Raw genomic sequence first — 26,431 nt, 5'->3', positions numbered from 1 at the left:
ATTTGATGTCATTTTGAGGGGTCTATATGATAGAAAATACCCAAGTGTGACACCATTCTAAAAACTGCACCCCTCAAGGTGCTCAAAACCACATTCAATAAGTTTATTAACCCTTCAGGGGTTTCACAGGAATTTTTGGAATGTTTAAATAAAAATGAATATTTAACTTTTTTTCACACAAAATTTATTTCAGCTCCAATTTGTTTTATTTTACCAAGGGTGACAGGATAAAATGGATGCCAAACATTGTTGTACAATCTTTACTGAGTACGCTGATACCCCATATGTGGGGGTAAACCACTGTTTGGGCGCATGGCAGAGCTCGGAAGGAAAGGAGCGCCATTTGACTTTTAAATGCAAAATTGACAGGAATTGAGATGGGACGCCATGTTGCGTTTGGAGAGCCCCTGATGTGCCTAAACATTGAAATCCCCACAAGTGACACCATTTTGGAAAGTAGACCCCCTAAGGAACTTATCTAGAGGTGTGGTGAGCACTTTGACCCAACAAGTGCTTCACAGAAGTTTATAATGCAGAGCCGTAAAAATAAAAAATCATATTTTTTCACAAAAATAATCTTTTCGCCACCAATATTTTATTTTCCCAAGGGTAAGAGAAGAAATTAGACCACAAAAGTTGTTGTGCAATTTGTCCTGAGTGCGACGATACCCCATATGTGGGGGTAAACCACTGTTTGGGCGCATGGCAGAGCTCGGAAGGAAAGGAGCGCCATTTGACTTTTCAATGCAAAATTGACTGGAATTGAGATGGGACGCCATGTTGCGTTTGGAGAGCCCCTGATGTGCCTAAACATTGGAACCCCTCACAAGTGACACCATTTTGAAAAGTAGACCCCTTAAGGAACTTATCTAGATGTGTGGTGAGCACTTTGACCCAACAAGTGCTTCACAGAAGTTTATAATGCAGAGCCGTAAAAATAAAAAATCTTATTTTTTCACAAAAATGATCTTTTCGCCCCCAATTTTTTATTTTCCCAAGGGTAAGAGAAGAAATTAGACCACAAAAGTTGTTGTGCAATTTGTCCTGAGTGCGATGATACCCCATATGTGGGGGTAAACCACTTTTTGGGTGCATAGCAGAGCTCGGAAGGGAAGGAGCGCCATTTGACTTTTCAATGCAAAATTGACTGGAATTAAGATGGGACGCCATGTTGGTTTGGAGAGCCCCTGATGTGCCTAAACATTAAAACCCCCCACAAGTGACACCATTTTGGAAACTAGACCCCCTAAGGAACTTATCTAGATGTGTTTTGAGAGCTTTGAACCCCCAAGTGTTTCACTACAGTTTATAACGCAGAGCCGTTAAAATAATTTTTTTTTTTTTCGCAAAAATTATTTTTTAGCCCCCAGTTTTGTATTTTCACAAGGGTAACATAATAAATTGGACCCCAAAAGTTGTTGTCCAATTTGTCCTGAGTACGCTGATACCCCATATGTGGGGGGGAACCACTGTTTGGGCGCTTGGCAGAGCTCGGAAGGGAAGGAGCGCCATTTGGAATGCAGACTTAGATGGATTGGTCTGCAGGCGTCACGTTGCATTTGCAGAGCCCCTGATGTACCCAAACAGTACAAACCCCCCACAAGTGACCCCATATTAGAAACTAGACCTCCCAAGGAACTTATCTAGATGTGTTGTGAGAACTTTGAACCCCTAAGTGGTTCACTACAGTTTATAACGCAGAGCCGTGAAAATAAAAATTCTTTTTTTTTCACAAAAATGATTTTTTAGCCCCCAGCTTTGTATTTTTACAAGGGTAACAGAATAAATTGGACCCCAAAGTTGTTGTTCAATTTGTCCTGAGTACGCTGATACCCCATATGTGGGGGGGAACCACTGTTTGGGCGCATGGCAGAGCTCGGAAGGGAAGGAGCGCCATTTGGAATGCAGACTTAGATGGATTGGTCTGCAGGCGTCACGTTGCATTTGCAGAGCCCCTGATGTACCCAAACAGTAGAAACCACCCACAAGTGACCTCATATTGGAAACTAGACCTCCCACGGAACTTATCTAGATGTGTTGTGAAAACTTTGACACAAAAATGATTTTTAGCCCCCCAAATTTTTATTTACCAAGGATAACAAGAGAACTTGGACCCAAAAAGTTGTTGTCCAATTTGTCTCGAGTACGATGATACCCCATATGTTGGGGTAAACCCCTGTTTGGGCGCACGGGAGAGCTCGGAAGTGAAGGCGCACTGTTTTACTTTTTCAATGCAGAATTGGCTGGAATTGAGATCGGACGCCATGTCGCGTTTGGAGAGCCCCTGATGTGTCTAAACAGTGGAAACCCCCCAATTATAAATGAAACCCTAATCCAAACGCACCCCTAACCCTAATCCCAACTGTAACCCTAACCACACACCTAACCCTGACACACCCCTAATTCTAATCCCAACCCTAATCCCAACCGTAAATGTAATCCAAACCCTAACCCTAGCCCTAGCCCTAACCCTAGCCCTAACCCTAACCCTAATGGGAAAATGGAAATAAATACATTTTTTTAAATTTTATTATTTTTCCCTAAGGCTAGGTTCACATTGCGTTAGCGAAATCCGTTTAGCACTAGCGGATTGCGCTAACGCAATGTCTTTTTAGGTGTCGTGTTTAGTGGTCGCGTTAACGTCCCCGGTCTGGAAGATCGGGGATCGGACCTCGGGCGCGCCGCGGACGCTGCAAGCAGCGTCTGAGGCGCGCCACAAAAGAATGGCACCTTGCTAGCGCGAGCCGAAAATGGCACGCTCTAGCGATGCGCTACACCCGAAAATCACATTGCTGTCAATGGTTGTGCTAACGGACCCGTTGCACGGCGTTAATTGTGACATTTTCGCCGTGCAACGCTGTCCGTTAGCGTTAACCCATTAACGCAATGTGAACCTAGCCTAACTAAGGGGGTGATGAAGGGGGGTTTGATTTACTTTTATAGCGTTTTTTATATCGGATTTTTATGATTGGCAGCCGTCACACACTAAAAGACGCTTTTTATAGCAAAAAAGTTTTTGCGTCTCCACATTTTGAGACCTATAATTTTTCCATATTTTGGTCCACAGAGTCATGTGAGGTCTTGTTTTTTGCGGGACGAGTTGACGTTTTTATCGGTTACATTTTCGGACATGTGACAGTTTTTGATCGCTTTTTATTCCGATTTTTTGTGAGGCAGAATGACCAAAAACCAGCTATTCATGAATTTCTTTTGGGGGAGGCGTTTATACCGTTCCGCGTTTGGTAAAATTGATGAAGCAGTTTTATTCTTCGGGTCAGTACGATTACAGCGATACCTCATTTATATCATTTTTTTTATGTTTTGGCGCTTTTATACGATAAAAGCTATTTTATAGAAAAAATAATTATTTTGGCATCGCTTTATTCTGCGGACTATAACTTTTTTATTTTTTTGGTTATGATGCTATATGGCGGCTCGTTTTTTGCGGGACAAGATGACGTTTTCAAAGGTACCATGGTTATTTATATCTGTCTTTTTGATCGCGTGTTATTCCACTTTTTGTTCAGCGTTATGATAATAAAGCGTTGTTTTTTGGCTCGTTTTTTTTTTTTTCTTACGGTGTTCACTGAAGGGGTTAACTAGTGGGCCAGTTTTATAGGTCGGGTCGTTACGGACGCGGCGATACTAAATATGTGTACTTTTATTGTTTTTTTGTTTCTTTTTTATGTAAAGAAATGTATTTATGGGAATAATATTTTTTTTTTTCTGCTTTATTTAGGAATTTTTTTTTTTTTTTTTTTACAAGTGTGGAAATTTTTTTTTTTACTTTTTCACTTTGTCCCAGGGGGGGACAATACAGATCACCGATCTGACAGTGTGCATAGCACTCTGTTAGATCGGTGATCTGACATACAGCCGGGCAGGATTAGAGCTGCAGCTGCAGCCTGATCCTGACCCGGAAGTGCTCCCTGCAGGACCCGGATGCAGCCCGGCGGCCATTTTGGATCCGGGGACTGCAGGGAGAAGACGCTCGGTACACGGTGAGTACATCACCGTGTACCGATCGTCTCAGGGAAGCCCGCAGGGAGCCCCCTCCCTGCGCGATGCTTCCCTGCACCGCCGGCACACCGCGATCATCTTTGATCGCGGTGTGCCGGGGGTTAATGTGCCGGGAGCGGTCCGTGACCGCTCCTGGCACATAGTGCCGGATGTCAGCTGCGATAGGCAGCTGACACCCGGCCGCGATCGGCCGCGCTCCCCCCGAGAGCGCGGCCGATCGCATATGACGTACTATCCCGTCCCTGGGAATTAAGTCCCAGGTCACCTGGACGGGATAGTACGTCATATGGGATTAAGGGGTTAATAGTTTCCTTACACACCCAGTTGCGGTGTTGTGCCAGCAACTGGTCTAATCGGACTTCAATCCTGTGTTGGGGTTGTGTTCGCTGACTTCTTGCTCGTGCTCTATGTGCGGTACCGCGGTCCTGTGACACAATAGGATCGCTTCCTTCACGCAGGGTGAAGTTAACCCGTGCGTGTATACTTATAGTACCGCCATATAGTCCGTCTTACTAGCAGCAGGGTTTTTACCTGTACGGTGGACCTTGGACTGCGAAGGCACCTAGTTTCATATCATCCATACTTGGTGCGTTCCGCCAGTCCTTAACAGGGTCTTTTCTGTCTAGATACCAGTTCGTAGCGGTTTTTCGGCAGTCTTTGGTGGCCATTGGAGTGGATTCTTCCAGGTTTGCCTCACATTCTTTCCGGATTGGGGCTTCCACGTAGGCAGCGCTGAGTGGTTTAGCTCCGGAGGTGGTACAGAGGATAGGTTGGTGGGAGTCTGGCCATTATCAGAGTTACGATAGGTCTTGAGGGTTTGACTGATCGGTTAACTCATTTGTTTTGTCTGCAATTTTAAGTTGTTTATATTTTCTAGGTTCATCCTTGCTGTTGGTTTGGATTGGGGCGCAAAGCGGGCAGACGTCCGACAGGATGGAAGACAGCTCGGTTTTTCCAGGGACGTGGCCATCATCAGGTGGTTGGGTTTTTGGGGCTTGGGCTGGAACAGAGTTATGCAGGAAGTGCACAATGGTGTTCGCTTGGACAGGCCACCCGATATTTTGGTGTTGCACGTTGGGGGAAACGACTTGGGAGATCGCCCTTGTCGCGAGTTGATTCGGGACATCAAGCATGACTTAGGGTACCGTCACACTATAACATTTCGATCGCTACGACGGTACGATTCGTGACGTTCCAGCGATATCGTTACGATATCGCTGTGTCTGACACGCAGCAGCGATCAGGGATCCTGCTGAGAATCGTACGTCGTAGCAGATCGTTTAGAACTTTCTTTCATCGCTGGATCTCCCGCTGTCATCGCTAGATCGGTGTGTGTGACACCGATCTAGCGATCTAGCGATGCGATCCAGCGATGCGTTCGCTTGTAACCAGGGTAAACATCGGGTAACTAAGCGCAGGACCGCGCTTAGTTACCCGATGTTTACCCTGGTTACAAGCGTTAAACTAAAAAAAAACAAACAGCACATACTTACATTCTGGTGTCCGTCAGGTCCCTTGCCGTCTGCTTCCAGCACTGTGACTGCCGGCCGTAAAGTGAAAGCAGAGCACAGCGGCTGTGCTTTCACTTTCACTTTACGGACGGCAGTCACAGTGCGGGAAGCAGAGACTGCAAGGGACGTGACGGACACCAGATGTAAGTATGTGCTGTTTGTTTTTTTTTAGTTTTACACTTGTAACCAGGGTAAACATCGGGTAACTAAGCGCGGTCCTGCGCTTAGTTACCCGATGTTTACCCTGGTTACCCGGGGACCTCGGCATCGTTGGTCGCTGGAGAGCTGTCTGTGTGACAGCTCTCCAGCGACCACACTACGATTTACCTACGATCACGGCCAGGTCATATCGCTGGTCGTGATTGTAGGTAAATCGTATAGTGTGACGGTACCCTTACTCAGATTATGGGTTTCCTTTCGGGAGATGTCCATTGTGTGGTCGGAGATCGTTCCGCGGAAATCCTGGAGGCATGCTAGGTCAGTGAACAAGATCAATAAAGCCCGCATCAAGGTGAATCGGGCCGTGTCTGGTTTTGTTGTTCGGAATGGGGGCCTGGCAGTGCACCATTTTGAGTTGGAACGTGGGGGTGACGAATTTCTTTTAGGTGATGACGTTCATTTGAACGCCGTGGGGAGTAATTTGTGGGCCCTGGGGCTGCAGACTGGAATTGAACGAGCCATAGCGGTTAAGGTTGGTGGGGTCTCGGGTACTTGAGGGGGTCAAGTACTGTCATTGTGGCAGTGGGAGGGGTCCTTGGCATTGGTGCTAAATTGGCCTGGGGGATCCGTCGGGATATGGATTCTTCAGTTGGTATAAGTTTTGGTTGCGGGTCTGGTGATTTGGGGGAATCTTGGCTAGATTCCTAAGTTGGAAGTGGACAATGGTAACCCTTCGGGGTATTTTGGTGCTCTCGAGCCAGTGGGGTAACGGCTGAGAGTAAACTATGGTTGTTTTACCCTCTGCTGAGCACCTTTGGTGAATAAAGAAAGAAGTTTGTTCACAAGTTTGTTGAGTTGGATTTTCTTGTTTTGTGATTGCTCTACGCCTTGACGCAGCGGCTGCTAAAAACACCTAACGATGTCTATTACGGTGAGCTGGACATATCTCTAGTTCAATATTTTTTAACTTCGTCTGCAGATTTTCCTTATATTTATGAAGGTATCGGTGCTTTTTTTTGTTTCTTTTTTTACTGGAAAATGATAAAATCAGAAACAAGTTTTTTACTTCACAACAGAGCAGAGAGATCAGTGTATATTGCCCTTACTACTGTGCCTATCAGACTGGAGCAACCTGTGTGACCAGTCCTCCTCCTTCCCTGGATCTTCCTCCTCCTCCTTCCCCAGGTCTTACTCATCCTGGGAACTTCCTCCACCTTTCCTTATGTAAATCACACAGTGGCAGGTCCCATTTCCTCCTCTGACACATTCTCTGTGCCTATAAAACCCAGGAGCAGCAGTTCTCCCTCATTATCTGGATTATTCTGCTCCTGATCTCCCTGAAGTCTCCATTCACCTGTATTCACCATGAGCAAGCAGGTGGCTGTGATCCTCTGTGGCTGTGGAGTGTATGATGGCAGTGAGATTCACGAGTCCTCTGCAGTGTTTGTCCACCTGAGCAGAGATGGGGCACAGGTAAGGTGGAGGAGGGGTGAAGCCTTATGTGGGGGTCACATGCAAAACGCAGATTCTTAGCAAATACTGAGCTTTGTATGTGCACATGTCAGGATTTCTTGCAGAAATTTTCCTGCCAAAAACCAGACATTTCTGCCAGAAATCTGCATGCGTTTTTTCATGCGTTTTTGACGCTTTTTTTGTGAGTTTTTCCCAAATGCATAGAATAGCGGGAAAAAAGCAGAAAATCTGCAAAATTAATGAACCTGCTGGGTTTTTTTTTTACCGCGATGCGTTTTTTTCATGGAAAAAACGCATCATGTGCACAAAAATTGCAGAATGCATTCTAAATGATAGGATGCATATGTCTGCGGTTTCTAATGTGTTTTTATCGCAAAAAATGTGAAAAAACCTAAATGTGTGCACATACCACCCTTACAGTTTTTTTTCTGGTCATGTAACTTTACACAACAGTCAGAGGAAAGTCTCTGTAGTTACATTTCCGAACTTACTTCTGCAAATCTTACAGGAGAAGCCATGTGCCAACACTCAGTGAGGGCAGGAAGAGGCTTACATTGCATCTAATGGTCAATGAATGGATTATTTTAGATGGAAAGCAGTAAATGTGATATACACAGAATAGCTACACTGAATCTAACTTTATAGTATTGTTCCAGCATGTTCTTGTCTTTCACCATCTGTTAGCTATTAGTAATATATGTACAGTGCATTCGTAAGATAAAATACCATTTGACTTTCTTCTGCTGTTTCCAGCGCTGGTTCGTTCTTCTCCTGGATCAAATGACCACAGTTGTGACTATCCGCCTCACACCACATCTTCTGTGTGGATCAGAAGCCACTTTCTCGGTGTACGTTTATGAGGCTCTCAGATTTGCATTAACAGATGAACTAACGGTCTGGTGTGTGTGTGTGTGTGTGTGTGTGTGTGTGTGTGTGTGTGTGTGTGTGTGTGTGTGTGTGTGCCGGCGAGGAAGAGCTGCGGTCACATGATGCAGGAGAGGGACCGGAGCAGCGCTGGGAACGGCAGAAGACGCAGACCAGTAATGTTACTGTATGTGCTGTACATATGATAGTGATGGCTGACGCATAGTGAAATAAAACATTAGACTTTCTATATTTTTAATTTATTTTATTCACTCATATAGCGCCATTAATTCCGCAGTGCATTATATGTATTATAATCCTCGTCCTCATTGGGGCTCACAATCTCATTTCCATATCCGTAGATCTTTGTAATGTGGGAGGAAATTGGAGCAAACACATGGAGAACATACAAACTCCTTGCAGATGTCCTCTAACATCACTTTAATTTTCAAGTAGTTGTTCTTCCATTAAAGATCCATTGATGTATATAAAAGCACTGAGACCCTCACATAAATATTATCGTGACTCCTTTAATGTGTTCCTTTAAAGGGATGCTAGACTTAGAAAGGAACGTTTTAAATTAAATGCAGCAGTTGTCACTCAGTCATTCTTGAAGAACTAGGACATAATCTGACGCTGTGAGCCCCAACCTTAGCTGCTGACTGAGCGGCTTCTGCTGCAGCCATTTACCTATCCGCTACACAAAAGCGGATGAGGAGGGATGTGGCCGAGCCCTGAGACTCCTACAGAAGATTTCTGTATTTCTCAGGAAAAAAAAAAGGGGAGAAATAGTTGGGATTGTTTTATTAATGTTGTGTGTATATATATATATATATATGTGTGTAATTTTTTTTTTCTTTTGTTAGTGTTCCTTTGTGTTACAATTACTGTAGATATGGAACATTTTTGAAGATACAATATTTAAAATGAATGTATCCTTTACAAAACTCCTGTGTGAAATATACATTTTACAGCATTGTGCCCTTGGTCTAAAACGCATGCCCTTTTTTCTAACAATATAACCATGGGGAATCTCTCTGCTGGCCTTTCCCCTTATCACTGTAACAACGTGCCATCACTGAGGATTCGGAAGAATTCTGAGTGTTCTTGAGAACTTGCATCTGCAAACTACTGTGCTAGTCAAAAAAAAAGTCATACGAGTACAGGTTTTGTCTAATAAGGTTTTCAATAATTTCCTAAAATGCAATATATCCCTTAAATATGTTGCTTTCTATAACCAATGGAAGCTTTGTTTGGCTCACTGAGGTCCCGTTCTCCTATTTCCCACAGTACGTTGCATTTGCACCTAACATAGACCAGATGCACGTGGTGGACCATGTAAAAGGCCAACCCTCCGAGGAGAAACGGAACGTGCTAACAGAGAGTGCTCGCATTGCAAGAGGAAACGTGAAAGATCTTAAGGATCTAAAAGTCAGTGAATTTGACGCAATCATCATACCAGGTACTGTATGGCATTATCCTAACCATGGTAAGAAGAATACGTTGTATACTTCGGAGACTTCTTACACTTTTTTTTTTTCCTCTTTACCAGGAGGTTTTGGAGTTGCTAAAAATCTTTCTACTTGGGCAACTCAAGGGAAGGACTGCTCCGTAATAAAACCCATTGAAGACGCTATAAGAGGATTTCATGATGCCAAGAAGCCCATTGGCTTGTGTTGTATCTCACCCGTATTAGCTGCCAAAATTCTACCAGGATGTGAAGTGACGGTTGGGTCGGATAAAGAGTGTGACAAGTCAGTGACTCTAACAACTGTTTATCTATCCTTCTACCTAATGAGTATTTATCCATGATTTTTCCCATGATAAAACCCTGATAACTAGCTTCAACAGCCCCTTTAAGCTAGTGGGGGAATTATACGCAGGAAATGTCATTGGGGAAAATCACAAACTAACATTAATCACCTGTTAGATTCCCTGGCTACATGGATCTACAGCATCTCACTCCAGGAAAAATAAATCAAGATCAGTGGGAAAGCCTGAGCATCAGTGCTAGGGTAGGGAGGGATTAAAGTTGGGGTGTGTATTTATATTTTATTTTTTTTCTAAGAGATATTTTCATTATTCTTATATTATACATTTACAGATTTTGTCTGATTTATCCACAGCAAGGAATAGTTGTGATTTGCGCTCATCCTTTTGGAGAGACTTAAGGTTTCCCCATATACATAAGACTGATGCTGGCCGCACTTATCAATATTGACTGATTCAGTGGACACTAATGTGTATGCCGGCAGCAGTCCAATTGATTGTGTGTTGAAGATGTCGATCGGGCATGTTCGAAAAATGTATTTATAATTTTTTGGACTGCCAATTAACTTCTCCTGGAGATCAGCCACTGCCAGACATTTTACTCAGCGGCTTTTCTCATGGAGGACACAACCGAGTGTCTGTCCTGTAAACAATAGGCTGAAGCATGATACGCCCATCTACTATGCATGGCCAGCTTTAGTTACATGAATTGTTGTCGCCTTGGTTTTGTCACTGATGTAACTTGCTGACCTCTGTCTATTCTGCAGGTGGCCATATGCAGGAACGGCAGGAGCCATTGAACAACTGGGCTGTAAACATGTCAACAAACAGGTCCACGAAGTCCACATAGATGCAAAGAATAAGCTGGTCACGACGTGCGCCTTCATGAGTAACAGCCCGCTACACGAGATATTTGATGGCATTGGGGAAATGGTTAAAGCCGTGCTCAAGTTGAGTTAAATGAGAAAATTAAACATTGAACCCAATATTTATTTGTATACAGAAATAAAGAATCTTTGAAATAGACCTGATTGGTGATTACAATATTTTTCATTTCAAATTGTAATTTATGCATTAAACAGATTAATACAGAAAATATCAGGATATTAAACCCTGAACTATGCAGTACGCTCTAATCCAAAGCTGCGTTTGTCACGTGGCCACACCTAGAGCTTGTGCTGCCTCTGAAAAATGTTGTGCTTACACCTTGTATTAGTGTCTCGGGCTAAAAGTACTGACCCTACAGGTTAGATAACTGCTGGACAAATGCCAGTTAGGCCAATGACTAAGGGGGTTGTTGTATTGAAGGGGGGTAAAGGCCCATGCAGAGGGGGTGGGTGCCTGCCAATACCAGCCCCTATTTCAGCTGGATGTGCATTCTGAAATGTATTGCGGCACAGAGACCTGCTGGCTCCCTGCACTGCAATACACGCCGCCGGCCAGTCAGTGGCTGACAGCTGACATCAGCATGCCTGTCAAGGGTGGTGCATGGCAGTGATATCATGGGGTGCACACTGGAGACGTGCCGGGCTCTGCGCTATGGAAGATGATGTCATGGGAGTGGAGAAAGCTAAGAAAAACTGTTATAAATATATAATTTTTGTTTTGTTACATGACTGTGGGTCGCTGATGGGTTGGCATGACAACCAGGGGTCTGCAGCAGACAAACTGTGGTTGTCATTGCCAGATTGTTATGAGTGCCGCCCAGCGGTTGGCACTCATAGCAAATGAATGATGAAGCACAAGCGATCAGCTGATCGCAGCTTCTTGTATCCCATGGGGACTATTGAAGCAAGTGTTATCAAATTATTATTTTTTTTTTTTTTTTTATCACCCCGTTCAGAATCACCCAATCTATCGATATCAGGTTAATTTTTTTTTTTTTTTATATATTTTTGGTGTCTATGAACTCGTAATGACCTGGAGCATAATAATGGCAGGTCAGTTTTTGCATTTAGCAAACACGATAAACAAAACAATTGCACTTTTTTTTGCAACTTCACCACACTTTGAATTTTTTTTTTTCCAGTACATATGTTACAACCAATGGTGTCGTTCAAAAGTACAACTTGTCGTGCAAACAACAAGCCCTCACATCGCCATTTTGACCAAAAAATAAAGTTATGGCTTTAGGAAGGAGAGCAAAAAATGTCCCAGGGGTTAAAATTACACATTTTTCCTTTTTTTTTCTGCAAAAAAAGTATATATTTTTTCATCTTTTGTAATTAAAAAGTTATGAAAAGGAAAATGGGCCGATGCAAACATTTAGAAATTTGTGTGCATAGATGGCTTTATTTTGACATAAACCAACATATTTAGGACATCAACTATTGCCCAATTCGGGAAGGATGTCCGAAAAATTTCTGGACAACTCCCATTATAAATTAAACCAATAGAGACCACCGGAGTAGAACGTCCCAAAAATATCTTTCAATGTACACATAATGGTGAAAAAAATATATAACTTTATTGGAAAATACAAAACATCGTAAAAAGTCAGTAGAATGATGGATAGTTGATGACACAATAAACGAACACAGCGGTATCATAAAAATCAATATTATCACTTAGTAGCAACAGAGGCTTTGATTCATGAAATGCATGACTAAAATGTCTAAATTGCATATCATACATAAAGTCTCACAGACAATCATAGGTCCCCAGCGTTGCCCCAGTTAAGTACAAAGTATCAAATTGCCGGGTGACTCCATGTGTTGCCACTGGAATAAAGTGCCAAGTGCGCAGAGCATATGCTACATAAGGAGAAAATCTCTGTCATGTCAGTGATCCCATCAGTGCTGATTGGATGCCATCAGGGGGCGTGTATATAAGCCAAGTCCACCGCGCTTGCGCGCACCGCGACCGCAATCTTACTTACTGGCTGCAGACTGGGCAAAGATACCGTAAGTATCCAGCCAAAAAACGGGGCAGATCTACCCTCCAATCGCCCTGCACCAAGCGGACAGACCATTTCAAAGTCTAAACAAACAGAATTTATACAAATACAGGGACAGCTTAATAAATTATAATATAAAGATTCTTCAAAATGTTAATCTGCAATCCCGCACTTGTATTGGTGGCTGTAGAGACGCCCAGATGCAGTCCTGAGTACATTGTGTTAGATTAGCTAGAGCGATTTGTAATATATCGCCTAAAAAACTGGTGAAATATTACAATCCAGCCATGGCCGATGCTGCAATGTCATCGGCCATGGCTGGAAACACTGATGTGCCCCCACCCCACCCCACCGATCGCCCCCCCAGCCCCCTGATCTGTGGTCCGCTCCCCTCCGTCCTGTGCTCCGCTCCCCCGTCCTCCTATCCGCTCCCCCCGTGCTCCAATCCCACCCCCGTGCTCCAATCCCACCCCCCTGCACACCGATCCACCCCCCCGTGTTCCGATCCACCCACCCCCGTGTTCCGATCCACCCCCCCATGCTCCGATCCACCCCCCCACGCCATCATACTTACCGAGCCTCCCGGGGTCCGTCCGTCTTCTTTCCTGGGCGCCGCCATCTTCCAAAATGGCGGGCGCATGCGCAGTGCGCCCGCCGAATCTGCCGGCAGATTCATTCCAATGTGAATTTTGATCACTGTGATAAAACCTCACAGTGATCAAAATAAAAAAAACAGTAAATGACCCCCCTACTTTGTCACCCCCATAGGTAGGGACAATAATAAAATAAAGAATTTTTTTTTTCCACTAAGGAAAACTAGGGTTAGGGTTAGGGTTCGGGTTCGGTATGTGCACACGTACTCTGGTCCTCTGCGGATTTTTCCGCAGCGGATTTTGATAAATCCGCAGTGCTAAACCGCTGTGGATTTATTGCGGATTTACCACGGTTTTTCTGCGCATTTCACTACGGTTTTACAACTGCGATTTTCTATTGGAGCAGTTGTAAAACCGCTGCGGAATCCACGGAAAGAAGTGACATGCTGCGGAATGTAAGCCGCTGCGTTTCCGTGCAGTTTTTCTGCAGCATGTGTACAGCGATTTTTGTTTCCCATAGGTTTACATTGAACTGTAAACTCATGGGAAACTGCTGCGGATCCGCAGCGTTTTCTGCAGCGTGTGCACATACCTTTAGAATTAGGCTATGTGCACACGGTGCGGATTTGGCTGCGGATTCGCAGCAGTGTTCCATCAGGTTTACAGTACCATGTAAACATATGGAAAACCAAATTCGCTGTGCCCATGGTGTGGAAAATACTGTGCGGAAACGCTACGTTGTATTTTTCGCAGCATGTCAATTCTTTGTGCGGATTCCGCAGCGTTTTACACCTGTTCCTCAATAGGAATCCGCAGGTGAAATCCGCACAAAAAACACTGGCTATCCGCGGTAAATCCGCAGGTAAAACGCAGTGCCTTTTACCCGCGGATTTTTCAAAAATGGTGCTGAAAAATCTCACACGAATCCACAACGTGGGCACATAGCCTTAGGGTTATGGTTGGAATTAGGGTTGTGGTTAGGGTTAGGGGTGTGTTGAGGTTAGGGTTGTGGTTAGGGGTGTGTTGGGGTTAGGGTTGTAATTAGGGTTATGGCTACAGTTGGGATTAGGGTTAGGGGTGTGTTGGGGTTAGTGTTGGAGGTAGAATTGAGGGGTTTCCACTGTTTAGGCACATCAGGGGTCTCCAAACGCAACATGGCGCCACCATTGATTCCAGCCAATCTTGTATTCAAAAAGTCAAATGGTGCTCCCTCACTTCCGAGCCCCGACGTGTGCCCAAACAGTGGTTTACCCCCACATATGGGGTACCAGCATACTCAGGACAAACTGCGCAACAATTATTGGGGTCCAATTTCTCCTGTTACCCTTGAGAAAATAAAAAATTGCTTGCTAAAACATCATTTTTGAGGAAAGAAAATGATTTTTTATTTTCACGGCTCTGCGTTGTAAACGTCTGTGAAGCACTTGGGGGTTCAAAGTGCTCACCACATATCTAGATAAGTTCCTTGGGGGGTCTAGTTTACAAAATGGGGTCACTTGTGGGGGGTTTCTACTGTTTAGGCACACCAGGGGCTCTGCAAACGCAACGTGATGTCGGCAGACCATTCCATCAAAGTCTGCATTTCAAAACGTCACTACTTTACTTCTGAGCCCCGGCATGTGCCCAAACAGTAGTTTACCCCCACGTATGGGGTATCACTGTACTCAGGAGAAACTGGACAACAAATATTGGGGTCAAATTTCTCCTGTTACCGTTGGGAAAATTAAAAAATTCTGGGCTAAAAAATTATTTTTGAGGAAAGAAAACTTATTTATTATTTTCACGGCTCTGCGTTATAAACTTCTGTTAAGAACTTGGGGGTTGAAAGTGCTCACTGTTGTGAATTCTGTGGCAGAGCTCCCTCCTGTGGTCACAAGTGGTACTTTGGCTGGTTCTCTCTGTGAGCTTCCGTTGGTGGAGGAAAGTGGTACTGCGGCTTCTGAGTTTCCTTCCTCAGGTGATGTGGTGAAGTCGTTAGGTGCTTCTCTATTTAACTCCACCTAGTGCTTTGATCCTGGCTTCCAGTTAATGTTCTAGTATTGGACCTGTTTCCTCCTGGATCGTTCCTGTGGCCTGCTGCTCTGCATAGCTAAGTTCCTCTTTGCTATTTGTTTGCTGTTTTTTTCTGTCCAGCTTGTCAATTTGTTTTTTACTGCTTGCTGGAAGCTCTGGGACGCAGAGGGTGTACCTCGGTGCCGTTAGTTCGGTACGGAGGGTCTTTTTGCCCCCTTAGCGTGGTTTTTGTAGGGTTTTGTGTTGACCGCAAAGTTTCCTTTCCTATCCTCGCTCTGTTCAGAAAGTTGGGCCTCACTTTGCTAAATCTATTTCATCTCTACGTTTGTCTTTTCATCTTAACTCACAGTCATTATATGTGGGGGCTGCCTTTTCCTTTGGGGTATTTCTCTGAGGCAAGGTAGGCTTATTTTCTATCTTCAGGCTAGCTAGTTTCTCAGGCCGTGCCGAGTTGCATAGGCAGCGTTAGGCGCAATCCACGGCTGCCTTTAGTGTGGTTGGAGAGGATTAGGGATTGCGGTCAACAGAGTTCCCACGTCTCAGAGCTCGTTCTTGTTTTTTGGGTTATTGCCAGGTCACTGTATGTGCGCTGACCTCTATGTCCATTGTGGTACTGAATTACCTTTCATAACAGCTCACCACATATCTAGATAAGTTCCTTTCGGGGTCTAGTTTCCAAAATGGGGTCACTTGTGGGGGGATTCTACTGTTTAGCCACATCAGGGGCTCTGCAAACGCAACGTGATGCCCGCAGACCATTCCATCAAAGTCTTTATTTCAAAACATCACTACTTCACTTCCGAGCCCCGGCATGTGCCCAAACAGTGGTTTACCCCCACATATGGGGTATCAGCGTACTCAGGAGAAACCGGACAACAACTTTTGGGGTCAAATCTCTTCTGTTACCCTTGGGAAAATAAAAAATTGCGGGCTAAAAAATCATTTTTAGAAAAGAAATTTTTTATTTTATTTTCATGGCTCTGCGTTATAAACTTCTGTGAAGCACTTGAGGGTTCAAAGTGCTCACCACATATCTAGATTAGTTCCTTTGGGGGTCTAGTTTCCAAAATGGGGTCATTTGTGGGGGATCTCCAATGTTTAGGCACACAGGGGCTCTCCAAACGCGACATGGTGTCCGCTAATGATTGGAGCTAATTTTCCATTTAAAAAGCCAAATGGCGTGCCTTCCCTTCCGAGCCGTACCGTGCGCCCAAACAGTGGTTTACCCCCACATATGGGGTATCTGCGTACTCAGGACAAACTGGATAACAACATTTGTGGTCCAATTTCTCTTATTACCCTTGGCAAAATAGGAAATTCCAGGCTAAAAAATCATTTTTGAGGAAAGAAAAATTATTTTTTATTTTCATGGCTCTGCATTATAAACTTCTGTGAAGCACCTGGGGGTTTAAAGTGCTCAGTATGCATCTAGATAAGTTCCTTGGGGGTCTAGTTTCCAATATGGGGTCACTTGTGGGGGAGCTCCAATGCTTAGGCACACAGGGGCTCTCCAAACGCGACATGGTGTCCGCTAACAATTGGACCTAATTTTCCATTCAAAAAGTCAAAAGACGCGCCTTCCCTTCCAAGCCCTGCCATGTGCCCAAACAGTGGTTTACCCCCACATGTGAGGTATTGATGTACTCGGGAGAAATTGCCCAACAAATTTTAGGATCCATTTCATCCTATTGCCCATGTGAAAATGAAAAAATTGAGGCGAAAAAAAACTTTTTGTGAAAAAAAAGTACTTATTCATTTTTACGGATCAATTTGTGAAGCACCTGAGGGTTTAAAGTGCTCACTAGGCATCTAGATAAGTTCCTTGGGGGGTCTAGTTTCCAAAATGGGGTCACTTGTGGGGATGTTCCAATGTTTAGGCACACAGGGTCTCTCCAAACGCGACATGGTGTCCGCTAACGATGGAGATAATTTTTCATTCAAAAAGTCAAATGGCGCTCCTTCCCTTCCAAGCCTTAACATGTGCCCAAACAGTGGTTTACCCCCACATGTGAGGTATCGGTGTACTCAGGAGAAATTGTCCAACAAATTTTAGGATCCATTTTATCCTGTTGCCCATGTGAAAATGAAAAAATTGAGGCTAAAAAATTTTTTTGTGAAAAAAAATGTACTTTTTCATTTTTACGGATCAATTTGTGAAGCACCTGGGGGTTTAAAGTGCTCACTATGCATCTAGATAAGTTCCTTGGGGCGTCTAGTTTCCAAAATGGGGTCACATGTGGGGGAGCTCAAATTTTTAGGCACACGGGGGCTCTCCAAACGCGACATGGTGTCCGCTAAAGAGTGCAGCCAATTTTTCATTCAAAAAGTCAAATGGTGCTCCTTCCCTTCCAAGCCCTGCCGTGCGCCTAAACAGTGGTTTACCCCCACATATGAGGGATCAGCGTACTCACGACAAGTTGGACAACAACTTTCATGGTTCAGTTTCTCCTTTTACCATTGGGAAAATAAAAAAATTGTTGCTAAAAGATCATTTTTGTGACTAAAAAGTTAAATGTTCATTTTTTCCTTCCATGTTGCTTCTGCTGTTGTGAAGCACCTGAAGGGTTAATAAACTTCTTGAATGTGCACCTTGAGGGGTGCAGTTTTTAGAATGGTGTCACTTTTGGGTATTTTCAGCCATATAGACCCCTCAAACTGACTTCAAATGTGAGGTGGTCCCTAAAAAAAATGGTTTTGTAAATTTCGTTGTAAAAATGAGAAATCGCTGGTCAAATTTTAACCCTTATAACTTCCTAGCAAAAAAAAATTGTGTTTCCAAAATTGTGCTGAAGTACACATGTGGGAAATGTTATTTATTAACTATTTTGTGTCACATAACTCTCTGGTTTAACAGAATAAAAATTAAAAATGTGAAAATTGCAAAATTTTCGCCAAATTTCCGTTTTTATCACAAATAAACACAGAATTTATTGACCTAAATTTACCACTAACATGAAGCCCAATATGTCACGAAAAAATAATCTCAGAACCGCTAGGATCCATTGAAGCATTCCTGAGTTATTACCTCATAAAGGGACACTGGTCAGAATTGCAAAAAACGGCCAGGTTTTTAAGGTCTAAATAGGCTGGGTCATGAAGGGGTTAAGCCAGATTAATAATGAAGAGGCGTCAATTATGACACCTATCCATTATTAATCCAATAGTACGAAATGGTTAATAAAACACACACACATTATTACAAAGTATTTTAATGAAATAAAGACACAGGGTGTTTTAATATTTTATTATACTCTTAATCCACCTGAAGACCCTTATCACCTGGAACAAAGTAAAAAAACAAAAACAATATTCCATACCTTCATACCTTCCGTTGTTCAGTCTTGTCCCACGCTGTAAATCCATCTGAAGGGGTTAATTCATTTTACACCCAGGAGCTCTGCTAATGCAGCTGTGCTCGTGGCTGTAAAAACCCGGGGAATGAATGGAATGCAGGGGAATGACCTGTAGTTACCTCGAGTCGCGGTGATGCGCCCTCTGCTGGATGTCCTCATTTTGAACTCGAGCGTGGGAAAATATTCTGAAAAGTTCCCAGGCTTAAGTTCATATGAGGACATCCAGCAGAGGGCGCATCACCGCAACTCGAGGTAACTACAGGTCATTCACCTATATTCCATTCATTTTACAGGCAGGAGCGGCTACATTAGCAGGCTTCTGCTTGTAAAATTAGTTAACCCTTTCAGATGGATTTACAGCGTGGGACGAGACTGATCGTCGGAAGGTATGGAATATTGTTGTTTGCCTTTTTTTTACATTTGTTTCAGGTGACAAGGGTCTTCAGGTGGAATACCAGTATAATAAAATATTACAACAACCTGTGCATTTATTTCATTAAAATACTTTGTAATAATGTATTATTCCAGCGTCTCTGGAAATACATGTGGATGATTCTTTGTCTATACTATCTATGTCATTCTATTGTTATGGACATTATTCAATACTTATAAAAGGGGATTTAAATACAATTTTTTCAATTGCACTAGTTATTTATAAGAAGTTGTATGGTTCAGGCTGCCGTCAAACTAGCAGTATTTGGTCAGTATTTTACATCAGTATTTGTAAGCCAAAACCAGGAGTGGAACAATTAGAGGAAAAGTATAATAGAAACATATGCATCACTTCTGCATTTATCACCCACTCTTGGTTTTGGCTTACAAATACTGACCAAATACTGCTAGTGTGATGGCAGCCTTAGGCTGATGGAGAGAGTCTGGTGGGAGCACCTTTAATAAGAAATAACTTTGTTAGGCCGGTTTCACACGTCAGTGGCTCCGGTATGTGTGGTGACAGTTTCCTCACGTACCGGAGACACTGACTCACGTAGGCACATTAAAATCAATGTGTCTCTGCACATGTCAGCGTGTTTTCATGGACCGTGTGTCCGTTTGAAAAACACGGAGACATGTCAGTGTTTGTGGGAGCGCACGGATCACACGGACCCATTAAAGTCAATGGGTCGGTGTAAAACACGTACCGCACACGGATGCTGTCCGTGTGCAGTCCGTGTGCCGTGCAGGAGACAGCGCTACAGTAAGCGCTGTCCCCCCAGCTTGTGGTGCTGAAGCCCCATTCATTTCTTCTCTCCAGCAGCATCGGCTTGAGCGAAGGAATGAAAAATCATTTTTTTTTGTTGTTAAAATAAAGTTCCCGGGTAATCTCCCCCCTCCCTCCCCCTGTGCTCCCGCCCGCTCGCTGGCATTAAAATTCTTACCCAGCTCCCTCGATGCTTCCTCTCAGCGTCGCAGCTCTTCCTGTTTGAGCGGTCACGTGGTGCCGCACATTACAGTGATGAATATGCAGCTCCACCTCCCATAGGGGTGGAGCCGCATATTCATCACTGTAATAAGCGGCACCACGTGACCGCTCATACAGGAAGAGTTGCGACGCTGAGAGGAAGCATCGAAGGAGCTGGGTAAGTATTTTAATGCCAGCGAGCGGGCGGGAGCACAGGGGGTGGGAGGGGGGAGATTACCGGGAACTTTACTTTAACAAAAAAAAAAAAACCCTGATTTTTCATTCCTTCTCTCCAGCAAACGCTTCTGGGAAGAAGGAATGAATTCTGGATTCAGCACCCAAAGCAAGGGACAGCGCTTACTGTAGCGCTGTCTCCTGCACGGTGCGTGTGGTACCCAGTCGGCACACGGACGGCACACGGCTGCCACACGTGTGCCACACTGATGTGCCACGTGAGCACATGGACACACGGACATGGATAACTCCGGTACCGATTTTTCCGGTACTGGAATTATCTGGACGTGTAGGACAGGCCTTAAGTGTATTTCATAGAAGTACCATTTTGACAGGCGGAGGGGTTCAACTGCCCCCTTCCCCCCAAGTGTGGCTTATAGACCATATAAAACAGGCTTTTCTACATGGGAAAACCTTTTTAATTGCTTAGTAGTTCTCTGAACTTCAATTAATTTTATACAGGGAATTCTCTTTATTTTATGTCAAGCGTATGTAACCAAGTATACTTACTAATGTTCACATTGTGAAAGTAAAAGTCAAGCCGGCGATTATTCCTGTTTGCAAGCAATTAGTCAGCCTCGCAGTGTGGTCCCCGCACCGGCCAGTGTGCTGCAATGGAGTCTCACAATCTATTTCTGTTCCCATTTACATGAATTGTTCTAGAAAGTAAATACCACAATTGTCTCCATTTACTTCACACACAGTTTATTTTACAGCAGGTTATAAAAAGTAACAGGACAATAAAGTTTAATAAGTTAACATTTTACATCACAATGTCACATTCACATATTCCGGCTCAGTCTGGAAATATTACAGATTAGAACAATGTTTATCTTCATAGTGCGAATAAGAGCATAAAGTGACGTGCAGAATGTCCGAGAGGAGTCACAGAATATACATGAGGAACATAAGACACTTCTGTAATGACTGATACAACGGATTCTATGTATTATTCCGCAGATTGATGTGAATTACGACCGTATGAATAAATAGTTATGGACCTCACAGACATAATACAGCACAGTGTTACTAAGTTCTTAAAACTTTTTGGTGAAGAAATTCGGAGCGTTGTCTTTAAAGTGATTATATTCATCTGTTCCAGCCACCAATACAGTTGCAGGAAATGTCCTAGGACGTTCTGGGTCCTGGAAAAGAAGCACAAATGGTGTAAGAGAAGAGTGATCATTTCTCTTCAGCAGGATCACAGGCTGCCACCCATCAGCAGCAACAATATTACCAGGATCACAGGCTGCCACCCATCAGCAGCAGCAATATTACCAGGATCACAGGCTGCCACCCATCAGCAGCAGCAATATTACCAGGATCACAAGCTGCCACCCATCATCAGCAGCAATATTACCAGGATCACAGGCTGCCACCCATCAACAGCAGCAATATTACCAGGATAACAGGCTGCCACCCATCAGCAGCAGCAATATTACCAGGATCACAAGATGCCACCCATCATCAGCAGCAATATTATCAGGATCACAGGCTGCCACCCATCAGCAGCAGCAATATTACCAGGTCACAGGCTGCCACCCATCAGCAGCAATATTACCAGGTCACAGGCTGCCACCCATCAGCAGCAGCAATATTATCAGGATCACAGGCTGCCACCCATCAGCAGCAATATTATCAGGATCACAGACTGCCACCCATCAGCAGCAATATTACCAGGTCACAGGCTGCTACCCATCAGCAGCAGCAATATTATCAGGATCACAGGCTGCCACCCATCAGCAGCAGCAATATTATCAGGATCACAGGCTGCCACCCATCAGCAGCAGCAATATTATCAGGATCACAGGCTGCCACCCATCAGCAGCAGCAATATTATCAGGATCACAGGCTGCCACCCATCAGCAGCAGCAATATTACCAGGATCACAGGCTGCCACCCATCAGCAGCAATATTATCAGGATCACAGGCTGCCACCCATCAGCAGCAATATTACCAGGATCACAGACTGCCACCCATCAGCAGCAATATTACCAGGTCACAGGCTGCCACCCATCAGCAGCAGCAGCAGCAATATTATCAGGATCACAGGCTGCCACTCATCATCAGCAGCAATATTACCGGAATCACAGGCTGCCACCCATCAGCAGCAATATTATCAGGATCACAGGCTGCCACCCATCAGCAGCAATATTATCAGGATCACAGGCTGCCACCCATCAGCAGCAATATTTTCAGGATCACAGACTGCCACCCATCAGCAGCAATATTATCAGGATCACAGGCTGCCACCCATCAGCAGCAATATTTTCAGGATCACAGACTGCCACCCATCAGCAGCAATATTATCAGGATCACAGGCTGCCACCCATCAGCAGCTTCATTATCAGTATCACAGGCTGCCACCCATCAGCAGCAGCAATATTACCAGGATCACAGGCTGCCACCCATCAGCAGCAATATTATCCGGATCACATGCTGCCACTCATCAGTCGCAATATAATCAGGATCACAGGCTACCACCCATCAGCAGCAATATTACCAGGATCACAGGCTGCCACCCAGCATCAGCAGCAATATTATCAGGATCACAGTGTTATGAACAGGTAATTCAGAACCACAATGGACCTTGAAGTTCAGAGCACACAAAGTGACCTGACAATTACCAAAAACATAGGACGAGCTCTGAGACGTGGGAACTCTGCTGACCGCAATCCCTAATCCTATCCAACCACACTAGAGGTAGCCGTGGAGCGCTCCTGACCAGTCCTATGCGCCTCGAGCACAGCCTGAGAAACTAGCTAGCCCTAAGAAAGAAAAATAAGCCTAGCTTGCCTCAGAGAAATACCCCAAAGGAAAAGGCAGCCCCCCACATATAATGACTGTGAGTTGAGATGAAAATACAAACGCAGAGATGAAATAGATTAAGCAAAGTGAGGCCCAAGTTACTGAACAGACCGAAGATAGGAAAGATTGCTTTGCGGTCAACACAAAACCCTACAAACCACGACGAGGGGGCAAAAAGACCCTCCGCACCGACTAACGGTACGGAGGTGCTCCCTCTGCGTCCCAGAGCTTCCAGCAAGCAAGAAAAACCAATATAGCAAGCTGGACAGAAAAAATAGCAAACAAAAATAACACAAGCAAAACTTAGCTTATGCAGGATAGACAGGCCACAGGAACGATCCAGGAGAAAGCAAGACCAATACTAGAACATTGACTGGAGGCCAGGATCAAAGCACTAGGTGGAGTTAAATAGAGCTGCACTTAACGACTTAACCTCATCACCTGAGGAAGGAAACTCAGAAGCCGCAGTACCACTCTCATCCACCAAAGGAAGCTCATAGACAGAACCAGCCGAAGTACCACTCACGACCACAGGAGGGAGCTTGGCCACAGATTTCACAACACACAGGCTGCCACCCATCAGCAGCAATATTATGAGGATCACAGGCTGCCACCCATCAGCAGCAATATTACCAGGATCACAGGCTGCCACCCATCAGCAGCAGCAATATTATCAGGATCACAGGCTGCCACCCATCATCAGCAGCAATATTATCAGGATCACAGGCTACCATCCATCAGCAGCAATATTATCAGGATCACAGGCTGCCACCCATCAGCAGCAATATTATCAGGATCACAGGCTGCCACCCATCAGCAGCAATATTATCAGGATCACAGGCTGCCACCCATCAGCAGCAATATTATCAGGATCACAGGCTGCCACCCATCAGCAGGAGCAATATTATCAGGATCTTCATAGTTACATTGCAGCAAATGCCATAAACATTATAAAGATTGGTCATGCATCTATACTGGGTTGTAAGAACCCCCTAAGAAACTTTAGAGGAACATGTGGTGGGGCATTGGCCACAAATTCAAATCCGCCAAAGCCTGGCATCATCACTGGCATCATCACTGGGGAAAGAATTTTTTTGTTTCTGACCCTATTCACACCAGTGACTGCAGCAGCTACATCTGGGGAATACGCTGCAGTTTATGGTGTATTATCTGCAGACTAAATTATTTAGCTGAGTTAATAAATTACTGCACATTTTATACATTTTTCCTTATTTCCTTACATTTATTCTATTTTCAGTGACCCATACAGTCATTTTATATTATTTCTGGTATTTCTCCTGTTGGGCGAGATAACAACCTCTTTCTTTGAAAAATGGGATGTGTTCATAATTAATATTCTGGGTTTGATTGCTTACCTCAACAGGATAAGCTGTCGTAGGAACATAACGGATGACAAAACCACATCTTCTCCTGTCAGACATGTTGGGTTCACTGGCATGTACAGTCAGACCATCATGGACCTGTCAGTATGGATGATGGAGAGGTTGTTCAATACACAAGTCTTACACATTACACTTGGCCAATTACTTGGAAACTGCTGACTAGTCATAGATTCTAATATTTGTCCATCCATACATTCTTCTCTGAGATTAGGATTTATCCATCGAGATGACTTATCTATATAGCAGGTAGCATCATGGACATGACGTACATCTCATCCACATCCAGTGCTGGTATCCTCCAATACGGCACATTCCCATTCATGTTTATTAACTAATTGATTTTCTCATTACATATATCCAAAAACGACATTTTTGTTGTTTCAGTACATAGAATGAGCCGTTGTGCTACTTGTGCAGATAGCTACACAAAATTAATTTCACCTAAATTTGGAGGGACACATATGGCACAGGGGCGGACATGTCATTGGTGCAATCTATGCAGCCGCACAGGGACCTAAGAGATAAAGGGACCCTCATCCACATTAGTAGCAGGTGGAATTGTGCATTATGATGTTATTTTGGACTGAAAATGGCCACGTATCATTATTATACAGGGGCCTCTTCTGCCTGTGTCCACAAGTGAGCGACAATAATTCCATTCTGCATCATTTAATAAGCACAACCCTGTAACGTCCCTGTAGGATTATTTTGCACTTACAGACATTTGACCAGCTTTAAGCGGACACTCAACCAGATCTTCTACATTCACCAGGTGTTCTGGGATCTCCTGGTTTGCGGTCAGCATGTTCCCGGGGATCTCAGCGATCCTGTGCTCCAGAATACCTTGTTTATGACTCTCTGGGGTGTTACACATGACAAACAATGCATAGAAGTTTTAATGTAAATTCATATCAAGAAGATTATTTTTAATGTTTCACATTTAGCAATAAGAGAAAAAGCTAAAGCAAGATGATACCTGGAATGATTTGTAGGACTCCATTTTCTGCATCAACATCATCAAATGCCAGCCATACGGAAGCCACTGGTCCTCCTTCAAACCCCCAGTATCTGTAACAATGTAAGGAAATACTGTTTAAGTTTTATATTTATAAGAAGATCCTAATTATTATCTACCAGCTTCCATACTCACTTGATATCCTGATGCCAAGCGACGTAGGGGGGAGTGTTATCTTTGTGTGGAACCTCAGAGGAGGGATATTTACAGATAAATCTTGAGTCTAAAAGGATGACGTTAGGGCCCAATACTGCGGTGATAGCTTTCAGTAGATTGGGATGGGCGGCGAGATTCATCACCCACTCATACTGCATGTGGATGTTTTGTAGATTGTACTGAGTGTACTCTTTACCTGAAAGATAAGATATATGCATTTTTTTGAAAAAATATTCTGATAATGGATAAATGTGCAATAAGGCCGACAATTCCCTCAATGCAATGTAAACTGGAAACTTACCAAACTTCTCTTCCAGCTTCATATGTTCCTTCTGAGCAAGGTACAATTCCTTCTCATCTAATACATCAACTGCAGTCAGGAAACCATTGGCGTCATAGACATCCTTCATCAGGTTAGTGTCAGTCTTCATAGTGTATTTAGTGGGATGCTTTCAGCTATAGCGAAAATGCCTACACCCTGAGCGGATAACTGTGAGCGTATCACACTGACTTATATACTACTCCACATCTGATAGCTGCCCAACCTAGGACATGATTTCTAAGAACTGGTTATTTTACTTTTTATGTTTTCGTTTCCTGCATGGCATAGTAAATATCATAGCCCTGAGTTATACATTCTGAAGTCTCATGAATACATCACATTCTGAAACTCAGAGACCAGAATTTCCTTGTTCTGTCCTTCCTGCGTCATCACAGCATGATTGTGACTTCATTGTGGTGAGATCTGGTCCTGGAAATTCCAT

The 26,431-nt window shown here is 43.9% G+C and overlaps 2 protein-coding genes across 2 annotated transcripts; one reads left to right on the top strand and one right to left on the bottom strand.

The window, feature by feature from the left end:
- Window positions 1-6,948: 6,948 nt before the first annotated feature.
- Window positions 6,949-10,823, top strand: LOC138662110 (glutamine amidotransferase-like class 1 domain-containing protein 3, mitochondrial). The gene is made up of 4 exons (XM_069747252.1): window positions 6,949-7,163; window positions 9,318-9,489; window positions 9,580-9,781; window positions 10,565-10,823. The coding sequence occupies exons 1-4, from the start codon at window positions 7,056-7,058 to the stop codon at window positions 10,755-10,757; spliced, it is 675 nt and encodes a 224-aa protein (XP_069603353.1). The 5' UTR covers window positions 6,949-7,055; the 3' UTR covers window positions 10,758-10,823.
- A 10,150-nt stretch (window positions 10,824-20,973) lies between these two features.
- Window positions 20,974-26,168, bottom strand: LOC138667236 (L-threonyl-[L-threonyl-carrier protein] 4-chlorinase-like). The gene is made up of 6 exons (XM_069755501.1): window positions 25,969-26,168; window positions 25,647-25,863; window positions 25,473-25,564; window positions 25,215-25,354; window positions 24,470-24,574; window positions 20,974-21,430 (listed from the first exon to the last, which is right to left on the bottom strand). Exons 1-6 carry the CDS (start codon window positions 26,096-26,098, stop codon window positions 21,323-21,325), a joined length of 792 nt encoding a protein of 263 aa, XP_069611602.1. The 5' UTR covers window positions 26,099-26,168; the 3' UTR covers window positions 20,974-21,322.
- Between the last annotated feature and the right edge of the window lie 263 nt (window positions 26,169-26,431).

The sequence above is a fragment of the Ranitomeya imitator genome, chromosome 2 (genome assembly GCF_032444005.1).
Source record: "Ranitomeya imitator isolate aRanImi1 chromosome 2, aRanImi1.pri, whole genome shotgun sequence".
Taxonomy (NCBI): domain Eukaryota; kingdom Metazoa; phylum Chordata; class Amphibia; order Anura; family Dendrobatidae; genus Ranitomeya; species Ranitomeya imitator.
This window is presented reverse-complemented; position numbering and strand designations above follow the sequence as displayed.

What these genes read in the sequence shown, in the direction of transcription:
- LOC138662110 (XM_069747252.1), top strand. Translation starts at nt 7,056, where the DNA reads ATGAGCAAGCAGGTGGCTGTGATCCTCTGTGGCTGTGGAGTGTATGAT. An exon ending in TGAGCAGAGATGGGGCACAG is followed by an intron (nt 7,164 to 9,317) that starts GTAAGGTGGAGG and finishes TATTTCCCACAG; the next exon opens with TACGTTGCATTTGCACCTAA. An exon ending in TGACGCAATCATCATACCAG is followed by an intron (nt 9,490 to 9,579) that starts GTACTGTATGGC and finishes CCTCTTTACCAG; the next exon opens with GAGGTTTTGGAGTTGCTAAA.
- LOC138667236 (XM_069755501.1), bottom strand. Translation starts at nt 26,098, where the DNA reads ATGAAGACTGACACTAACCTGATGAAGGATGTCTATGACGCCAATGGT. An exon ending in GCTTGGCATCAGGATATCAA is followed by an intron (nt 25,565 to 25,646) that starts GTGAGTATGGAA and finishes ACATTGTTACAG; the next exon opens with ATACTGGGGGTTTGAAGGAG. An exon ending in TTAAAGCTGGTCAAATGTCT is followed by an intron (nt 24,575 to 25,214) that starts GTAAGTGCAAAA and finishes CCATACTGACAG; the next exon opens with GTCCATGATGGTCTGACTGT.